At 42.8% G+C, this 10,529-nt stretch overlaps 1 protein-coding gene across 1 annotated transcript; it reads right to left on the bottom strand.

Moving 5' to 3' along the window:
• Positions 1–323: 323 nt before the first annotated feature.
• Positions 324–10,056, bottom strand: carnmt1 (carnosine N-methyltransferase 1). Its single transcript, XM_080432197.1, has 7 exons — positions 9,927–10,056; positions 6,433–6,628; positions 5,218–5,384; positions 4,009–4,149; positions 2,473–2,651; positions 1,691–1,778; positions 324–422 (listed from the first exon to the last, which is right to left on the bottom strand). Exons 2-6 carry the CDS (start codon positions 6,559–6,561, stop codon positions 1,693–1,695), a joined length of 702 nt encoding a protein of 233 aa, XP_080288323.1. The 5' UTR covers positions 6,562–6,628; positions 9,927–10,056; the 3' UTR covers positions 324–422; positions 1,691–1,692.
• Positions 10,057–10,529: the final 473 nt, after the last annotated feature.

Genomic DNA, 10,529 nt, shown 5'->3' with positions numbered 1-10,529 from the left:
TAGCAGCACTCTCTGTGGGATTGTAAAGTCCCCATCGGCCAGGTAGGACTGACTCAGGGTCTGCAGGAACTCAGCCTGTGGCTTGAACTTATTGTCCACAAACGCAGCGGTTCCTGCACTGATGTCTTCTGATGAAGTCTTGTCGGCTGCGGTCAGAAGTCCATGGAAGGCCTGGTCTACGTCAGCCTGGTTCAGTACGGAGCTGTTGAAGCCCAGACCACTGAAGAGCTGCTGGTGGGTTTGGCCCCGGGCCCCTACAGACAAGGCTGCCAGGGCCAGGCTGACACTTGCGGGTGAGAAGAAGACGTTCTTGCCTTGGTTGTCCGTCTGAGCGGCCAGTTGCCTGTACAGGTTGAAGGCAAAGCCTTTGTTTGCTGATGTCACCTCGGAGAGGCTGTTTGCAGCCTGGTCTGCAGCGTTATCTGAAGGTGATGAGTTAGATGTGTTAACCACTTAAACCCTTTACTTCCTCCTCCTACGACAAATAGCAAAGATATCTGATTTACAAGCTCACAACACTTCGCATCATGATGCATTGTGAGCTTGTACAACTTTTATGTTTTATTATTATTATTATATTATATTATTATTATATTATAATATATATAAATATAATAATTGCTCCTCGGAGCACAGGTCTACACCAGGCCAGGTAGTAGAAGTGAAACTTAGCCAATCAGGATGTAATATGAAAAATCTGACAGATCCGTCTTGATCACATGACTATAGAGATAATGTTTACCGATTCGCATGATGTTCGGACACAATCTGTAGGAGTAATATCAAAAACTTGTTTTGGAAAAATCGGCCTACTGGTGGCGCTATAACAGGACAATGTGAAAAGGGTGGCATTTCTTCCTCGGCCTAGTGCGAATGTGCGTGCAATGTTTCACGGCAATCGGACACTGCATTCAGAATTTGAGGCATTTTGTTCAAAACAGGCTACTCCTGCAAACTTTGGAAACCAATCTTAGCCAATCAGGATGTAATGTGAAAAATCGGACAGATCAGTCTTGATCACATGTCTATAGAGATAATGTGTATCGATTTGCGTGATGTTAGGACTAAATCTGTAGGAGTTATATGAAAAGATGTGTTTTGCAAAAATCAGCCTCCTGGTGGCGCTATAACAGGTGAAACATTTGGGGCAGAGGTTCTGCTCTGGCATCAAAGTGTGTGTGCTCAGTTTCATGCCGATTGCGCCAACGGTGCCGGAGATTAGCTGTACACGGACGGACGGACGGACGGACGGACGGACGGACGGACGGACGGACGGACGGACGGACGGACGGACGGACGGACGGACGGACGGACGGACGGACGGACGGACGGACGGACGGACGGACGGACGGACGGACGGACGGACGGACGGACGGACAGACAGACAGACAGACAGACAGACAGACAGACAGACAGACAGACAGACAGACAGACAGACAGACAGACAGACAGACAGACAGACAGACAGACAGACAGACAGACAGACAGACAGACAGACAGACAGACAGACAGACAGACAGACAGACAGACAGACAGACAGACAGACAGACAGACAGACAGACAGACAGACAGACGGATGGACGGACAGACAGACAGGGGCAAAAACACTCCCCTTCTCTCCCCATTTCCTGTCAGGCTAAATAAAGGCATAAAAGCCCAAAAATAAATCTAAAAAAAAAAGATCTGTTACCTTCATGTCCTGCATGGTGATGACCTGTACCCACACACACCAGCGCTGATAGAATCCACACCAACACGGCTCCTTGCATCATGGTGAACTGAGACAAAGGTTCAAAAGGCGCCCATCAGTCAATAGTTCACTCACTGTTAACTAAACAAACCTTTCTCTGTCTGGAACCACCATGAATGTGTACTACTAGTCCAGGGGTTCTCAACCTAAAGGTTGGTTTCAAGTGATATTTTTTGTTAAATCAAAAAGTTATTTTGTTAAAAGGTTAAAACAGGAGTGGGCAACTTTGATGATGTAGAGGGCCACTATATTTCCACACTCACTCCAGAGGGCCTTTTTGCATATACTGTCGGGGCATTCTATGTCACACAAAAGTAGCAGAAATAGCCGATCTACAAGCTCAAAACGCGTCTTAGCGCGACACGTTTTGAGCTTGTAGATCGGCTATTTTTGCTACTTTTGAATTGGAATCCTGAAAAGTAACATTTTTATTTTATTCCAAATGCATTTAGTTATACTTATGTTAACTTTATGAACTTAAATACAAATACATTGGACATAAAAAAAGACAATAGAATTTTAATACTAGTCATTAAGCTACTAATATAGACTGAAGTAATTAAAGCGGGTCATGTTTGCATGTTTGGAATCATAACAGCTGAAATCAATGATATATCAGTATTCTGATATTAACCTGCGGGCCGCATTAAGTGAAGGTGGGGGCCGCATGTGGCCCCCGGGCCGCCAGTTGCCCATGTATGAGTAAAAGAGTTAACACTGACCTGGCTCTGTGTACACCTCGGTGAAGTCCCCGGCCACCATGGAGAAGTCAGAGTCAGGCGGCAGACCCTGAGGGTTCACGTCTGGGAAGCGGACGGATCGCGTCTGGTCTGAGGACTTCTTATTGTTGCTGAACTGGTGGATCCACGGGTACAGGGTCAGAGAGTTCACCTTGTCACACCTGAGGGCAGCCGTACCGTGTTATAAGGACCAGTACACAGACTGCTGGGGCACTGCAACACTATGGATCATTCTGGATCACTATGATCAGCTTGGGTTCAGCACTTATATAAAATGAATTAAAACATTTTGTTTTCAGCAAGAGGACAGATGGATAGTGATGATGATGATGAATTGTGGTAGAATTACAACTTATCTGTTAAAGGTAGGGTAAGTGATTTACTTTGGTTAAAATAAGTGTAAATAGCTCTATATTGTGATAGTACTCATTCCTATAGAGTGTTTGTTCAGTTGTTGTGACATTTTGCATAATATTATAAGAGTCCAAATGCAATGTTCTTAGCCCCGGTATCTATTGTTTTGGCTACGGCTTGGTTCTTATGACACAAGCAGCTTCTCTCTTATCTTGTGTAGAACTACTGTATGATGCCTGTGTTTGACAGAGAACTACTTTACCATCGACCTGTGTGTCTGATGTACTTCTCCCAACGATACACTCATTTCAAAAGGTGGTGGTTCTCTAACACATGACATCATGGGGAGAAGTACTTCAGACACACATACAGTACAATCTGACCCTTGGCAGCTATACTTGAAGCTGGACTGATATGAGTTGTACAATCTTTCACCAAATAATGTGTACATATCGTCTATGCAAGTCACAACCTGGTGCATATGATGGGAAAGGAGATTCATAGTTTGAAAAAGTTGTGTGTACGAGAACTTGAGTTTGTATGAGTATATATATATATATATATATATATATATATATATATATATATATATATATATATATATATATTTTCTCTGTCGGGTGGAAACCCAAAACTGTTCCTTTTCAGGATTCAAATTAGAAAATAACTAAAGTAGCAGATCTACAAGCTCGAAACGCGTCGCTTCGCGCCGCGTTTCGAGCTTGTAGATCTGCTACTTTTGATGCTTTTGTGTGACGCTGTAGTGTGATCAAGTAGGGCGTTGATTTACGAAACAACACAAAAAGTTTAAATATGGAGATAAGACGTTTCTGCCCGACAGCAACGATATTATGCATTAGTGCAGTGGTTCCCCCGCTCTGCTCCGGTCCTACTGGTTTTACATCCTACCAGGATGTAAAACTAGTGGCTTTTATGGGTCCATAGAGCAGTGGTTCTCAAACCTTTTCATGTCAAGGACCCCCAAAATGATATGTATTTGGCCACGGACCCCCATCTAAAAAATGTTTTGTTCCAGGGACCCCCCAGAAGCGAAGGTTTGAGTTACAAATGTTGGCTTTAAAAATATACATTGAAAGATTCAACTGGGGTGGCATTTCATTGACTTAATGGCAATATGGCCGCCGTGTGAATATGGTCTATTACCTGTTGAGCACAAAGTTGGAGGAGAACAGCATGAAGAAGCTCCACTCGTTGCCCTGGCAGACGTATCCCAGCCGGGCGATCTCCCAGGCCAGCCGACCCAGCCCCGCCCCCGGAACCAGCACGCTGACCTTGGACAGATCACTGACACAATAAAATACATACAGTCACATGGAAAACATCTGGTCAACATCTGGTGCTATAGGAGGACTGACTGACACAATAAAATACATACAGTCACATGGAAAACATCTGGTCAACATCTGGTGCTATAGGAGGACTGACTGACAATAAAATACATAGTCACATGGAAAACATCTGGTCAACATCTGGTGCTATAGGAGGAGGACTGTGTGATGAATTAATATGCTGCGTTCATGTTTGTGTTACATACAGTAGAGAAGATGCACAGGCATGCATGCATATACAGTACAGTACATTTTGTAGCCGATGCTTAAGTGATTGAAACCAGGAGAAGACAACATTTATCTCATGCCACATCATGACATTTTGGCCGGCGTAAGTAAGTAACATCATGACATTAGGAGATCTAAAATCCTAGAGTATCATACCATGATATCGATATTATATTGATATATCGCCCAGCCCTAGTGTGTGTGTGTGTGTGTATGTGTGTGTGTTTCAAATGTGTGTGTAATGTGCTTTTAAGGTAGCTCTCCACCAAACAGATTACTATAGACTGGCAGTCGAATGAAGTCGGGAGATCAGTCAGTTGGCAGGTGTGAAAAAAAGTTGCTGAATGCACCTGAGAGCCGACACCGACAGACTAGAGTTCTCAACGGGCCTGAAAATTAAGGCCCTGCCTTAACTGGGCCCTACTGGGCCGGCCCAAACAATTACCATACTTTTAGGCCCGAAAAACCCGAAAAGGTCGACCTTACTGCTAGGCCGCTGGGGGCAGTTGAAATACATTTTTTGGGGTAATACATTTTTTATTTTATCTATGACCGACGGCTACTATGATGTCTTTTTCAACAACAAGCCTGCTGCTATCCAACGGTCGAAAGCCGACCAAACTTACTCGATCGGCTTTCGACTCTTCCCTACAACTTGCCACCCATCACAACGCCGTACCCACCGCCCATTCAACAGCAGATTTAACAGACACTTTCCAACACTAACCGCCGCCGACGTCGGTGCGGTGGAGAGCTACCTTTAGGATTTCAATGCAGAACATGCACGTAAACTCACTGTCGGTCGGCAGGGAAGAGTCTCTGGATCTCCTGGATGAGAGGCTTGTAGCAGGTGTCCCTCTCCGCCTGGCCCGTCTCGCTCCAGTCCCTCACAAACTGCTTGATGGTGGACTTCAGCTTGTCCATGTCAAAGGTGGAGGGCAGACGCACCTTCCTCAGATCGTCCTGGAGAGAGGAAGACAACATGTCATCAACTTCCTTAAAACAGTTTTCTAGCTGTCAGTCAGTGCTCAAAATATTAATCACCTGCAGGACAGTGTTGATTTTGACAGCAGATTTTTATTTAGTTTTAGTCATAGCCTTTTGAATACAATTCCATTTAGTTTTTGTCATATTTGAGTCATCTGAAATATTTTACTGTTAGTCTAGTTTTAGTTGACTAAATACCATAAGATTTAGTCGATTAAATCTACAGTTGATTTAGTCAACTAAAATGTGTTTTGGCGGTGCCTTGATGGCGTCGTAATGGCTGATTTTATACAAGCTCTTGACTTGTCATTTAGTTCTACTGGATCTCTTCTCCACTAGTCCCTCACTAACATTTTAGTCTAGTTTTTGTGTGTGTGTGTGTGTGTGTGTGTGTGTGTGTGTGTGTGTGTGTGTGTGTGTGTGTGTGTGTGTGTGTGTGTGTGTGTGTGTGTGTGTGTGTGTGTGTGTGTGTGTGGAGGAATTTATTGGCACAATGACTAAATTGGGGAGAAGAAGGGGTAACATTTTTTTCACCTAAATCTTCTCTTCTGGGGCTCACTCCCTTGCACAAACATTCTCATCTGTGTGTCATTTTACATTTGAGCTATAACCATTATTTTATACTTTGGCTCTTCAAAAATAGCAGATCTACAAGCTCATAGCGCGGCACGAGCTCGTACCGCAGTACAAGCTTGTAGATCTGCTATTTTTTTTAAAGCTTGAACATTTGTCCAAATCTTTGAATATATATTTTCCAAAGTGAACATTTGTAACTCAAATGTTTGCTTCTGGGGGTCCCTGGAACAACATATTTTACAAATGTTTGATTTAAAAATATATAATATTCAACGATTTGCACAAATTTTCCAAAATAAAAAAGAAATAGCAATCTACAAGCTCATAGCGAGGCACTCGGTGCTGCGCTATGAGCTTGTAGATCTGCTATTTTTGAATAGCCAAAGAAATGTAAAATGACACAGACAGATTAAATGGGTTATAAGGTAAAGCGTTAGGTGTGTCTGACCTCCTGGCCGTACTCCATGTTCTCAAACATGTGTTTGCAGTTGCGGACGATGGCCTGTAGCACTTCCTGGTTGTGCGCCACACAGCGGCCAATCAGGGCCAGGTTGGGGAGGACGGCCGGGAGGAGCATCTGGTGGCGAGGCTGCAGACCACGGAAGTGACGCTCCGCCCGCGTCACCTGCTCCTGGACATGGTCCCTGACACACACACACACACACACACACACACACACACACACACACACACACACACACACACACACACACACACACACACACACACACACACACACACACACACACACACACACACACACACACACACACACACACACACACACAGTAAGCTGTTATTACAAAGAGCCAGTGTTATTGTGAACACAAATTGTACCCATTCAATCCAGGAACATCTATAAATGTCTTCTAAATCCTAACAGTTTTATGAAAACCGTATGTTGCTATACAAGTAAGACGCGCGAACGCTGGAGGCGAACGCAGATTCGCCTCGATCTCCAGGCTTTTATTGCTTAGTTTTGCTAAAAAATAAAAGCCTGGCCCAGCGGGTCGGTGTACTCGGAGGTGGAAAGACTGCTCGAAAATTGTGTGTGTGTGTGTGTGTGTGTGTGTGTGTGTGTGTGTGTGTGTGTGTGTCAGGCTGTGTCTGCTGCACTCTGGCGCTGCACTCTGGCGCCCTCTACTAGGTAGTGCATGAACACAGACACACACACCGACACACACACACACTGACAAGCCGAGCAGAGTTTCATAGTAGGCTCCACTTGGGCGGAGGCGCGGCTTCGCCGCGCCTCCTTCCGCGTTCGCAAATATCAATGGTTCTCAAACTTTTTCATGTCAAGGACCCCCAAAACTATGTGTATTTGGCCGCGGACCCCCATCTCAAAATGTGTTGTTCCAGGGACCCCCAGAAGCACAGATCAGACTTAAAACCGTTCGCTTTAAAACATATATACATATTCAAAGATTTGCACACATTTTCCAAAATGTTTCAAAAAAATTGCAGATCTACAAACCGCGCTATGAGCTTGTAGATCTGCTATTTTTTGAATAACCAAAGAAATCTTGAAATGACACAGATCTTAATGGATTAAATAACATCTATTAGACTTTCTATTAGATTAGATCATAAACACTGAAGATAGTTATGAGAAGTGATAAATAAATGAGGCTCTACCATTTGGTCTGGACAATAAGTCAATATTATATGGATGTTGTGATAATATCAGACTAGATAAAGCATGGGATTATGTGTAATATCTGTAATATGACATGATGACTGTTATCTTCTCCTTGTTTTAAAGGCTGCATTAGATTACACTGACTGTCTCTTCTGTTATACTATTAGCTTTTACCCACACTTAGTTATTATATATCATCATAAATAATAATACAGCTCATATAATATGGATGTGGGCCTGATGAGCATTATTTATGAAAATATCTCAGTGTGTGTAAATATTTTGTGTATTAAATCACCATCCATTCCAAAACACACAAATGGTCTTAAATATGATGTGATATTTAAGCAGTGTTGGAAGAAGTACTCAGATATGTTACTTAAAGGCATACTAGGTAACGTTTTCAACAAAACTAAAGTTAAATTGTATATCTTTTGTGAGTGGCAAAAGTTTCACAACACCCACTCCATGAATTTCACCCCCGGAAGCCTTTTATTTATATATTATTTACTATTGAACGGTGAAGGGGGGGACTTTCCCGGGGAAATGACGTCATCTGGCCGGAAAACGGAGGCGGAAATGCACTGGTTTCCTGTTTGGCCAGGAACTAACGCAACGGTTTCCTGTTTGGCCAGGAACTACCGCGCTAATAACAAAAAGGAACCTCACGCTGAATTTAAGAGAATGTAGGATTGGAAGATCGAAAAAGAACAGAAAAAGAAAGCACAGCTCATGGTAACTAATGCTCCAATGGCTAAGAGAAACGATCCGTAGATAGTATAAAACAATTGAAAGATCGCTTTTTGAAACGCTTCCGGCTTCCAGTGAAAACGAATGGAATTCTGGGTAATCGAGGACTACGGAAATTGTATGCAGTGACGGTAGTGACCAGCAGAGGTTGCTAAAAATCGTTATTTGTGATTCTGCATTGTACAACTTTAAGTCAAAGTAGCAATACCACAAAATAAAAATACTTGTTGCAAGTAAAGGCCTGTGTTCGAAATGTTACTTGATTAAAAGTACAAAAGTATTGGTAAAGTACAAAAATGTTTGAAAATAGCCTATGTATAAAATAGGGCCAAAGTCACTAAATGTTTTATAATATAATAATGTATATCTGCAAAGTAACTAATAACTAAAATGTTCAAATAATTGTAGTGGAGTAAAAAGTACAATATTTGCCTCTGAGATAGCCTTAGAAAGACTCTCGTATAGATGTATTTTATCGATTGACATGTTTTATCTCTACTAGAGTCTTAGCTCCACCCCCCCAGTTTCCACTGGAATGTCAGCTCCAAAGCCCGTATTTCTCCAAACATGTACAAATGCAAAATATAAGGTGATTACCCGGTTGTCCCAAATGTTAACTAGGTGTCCGGAATCTTAGTGTAATGTATCAGTTCATATGTTTCAATAAAGAAGTGTTTTAATCCCGTCTATGGCTGAATGTCATTCCCCCTCGTTTACTTCCTGTTTATATTGAGTGTAATTCCGGCTTTCACCAGATGCGCCCCGTTACTACCGCCCATTGGGAACTTCCGACAGAATCGGCCACAGACGGTATTAAAACACTTCTTTATTGTAAAACAGTGAAAAACAATAGTCATTAATTAAGCCCTGTACAAGTTACAGGAGAATTCCGGACAAATTAAGTGTTATCTTTCATGTCTCTTTACTCACCTAGCGACGTAAAAAGTGGCGTTCTTTTTTTCCATATATTCCCCTGTCGTCATTTTTTAAACACCCTCCGTTGTTATAATGGGAGCGCGAAGGTTAGTGAAGTTCGTCTATTATAACCGACGCAATGTTATTTTTTTCTCTACTACGATTCATTGTAGAGTCTCATGATAGTCAAACATGCGCTGAAAATTCCTGCGAGCCTGCCGTTAATGGCGAACGATTTAACACTGGTTGCTTGTTTCCAGAATCTGGCAACACGAGTTGCCAGGTTCTGGAAAGAAACAAGCATCCAGTGTTAAATCGTTCGCCATTAACTAAATAACATTGCGTCGGTTATAATAGACGAACTTCACTAACCCTCGCGCTCCCATTATAACAAAATTTAAAAAATGACGACAGGGGAATATATGGAAAAAAAGAACGCCACTTTTTACGTCGCTAGGTGAGTAACGAGACATGAAAGATAACACTTAATTTGTCCGGAATTCTCCTTTAATAGCCAAACACAGCTGATCTACAAGCTCACAATGCGTCTGAGCTTGCAGATCGGCTGTTTATCGCGATGTTATGCTAGCTCTGTTAGCTAACCGTTAGCATCCAGTGTGTTATTGTTGTTCTACCTGTAATATCTAAAGGCATCGATGACCTTCCAGAAGTGTTGTCTCTCCAGCCTGGTCTCCTGCTCCCTCACCTCCTCCTCCACCTCCTTCCCTAGCTCCTCCGCCTCCTCCTCCAGCCTGGCCTCCTCCTCAGGACTGACTTTCATGAAACAACCATCATGTTGCTCTGCCTCCCCACACACTGCAGCCATGTCTAAAAGAACTACAAACAGACCCGACCAATAGAAACACCAACACTGTCTGCAGCCATGGCTAAAAGAACTACAAACAGACCCGACCAATAGAAACACCAACACTGTCTGCAGCCATGGCTAAAAGAACTACACACAGACCCGACCAATAGAAACACCAAAACTGTCTGCAGCTAGCTGTAGTATACAACCCTCGTAGACGTATTTATGATTCTGACGTTTTCAATCTACGAGAGTTGTAGGGTGCACTTCCTATAGTGCTTTGGACTTTCTGCACTATGCCCCGTAGACACTCCAAACATTGTACAAAATGAAAATAAAGGTGCTTACCGCCGAGCCCCAAATGTTAACTACTTCTACGGGGTATTAGTTTAATGTAATAATCCATATATTTAAACAAAGAAGTGTTTTA

Source organism: Gymnoscopelus braueri, assembly GCF_963280865.1.
Source record: "Gymnoscopelus braueri genome assembly, chromosome: 7".
In the NCBI taxonomy this organism is placed as follows: Eukaryota; Metazoa; Chordata; class Actinopteri; order Myctophiformes; family Myctophidae; genus Gymnoscopelus; species Gymnoscopelus braueri.
The sequence above is the reverse complement of the archived record's forward strand: the minus strand, read 5'-3'. Positions and strand labels throughout refer to the sequence as shown.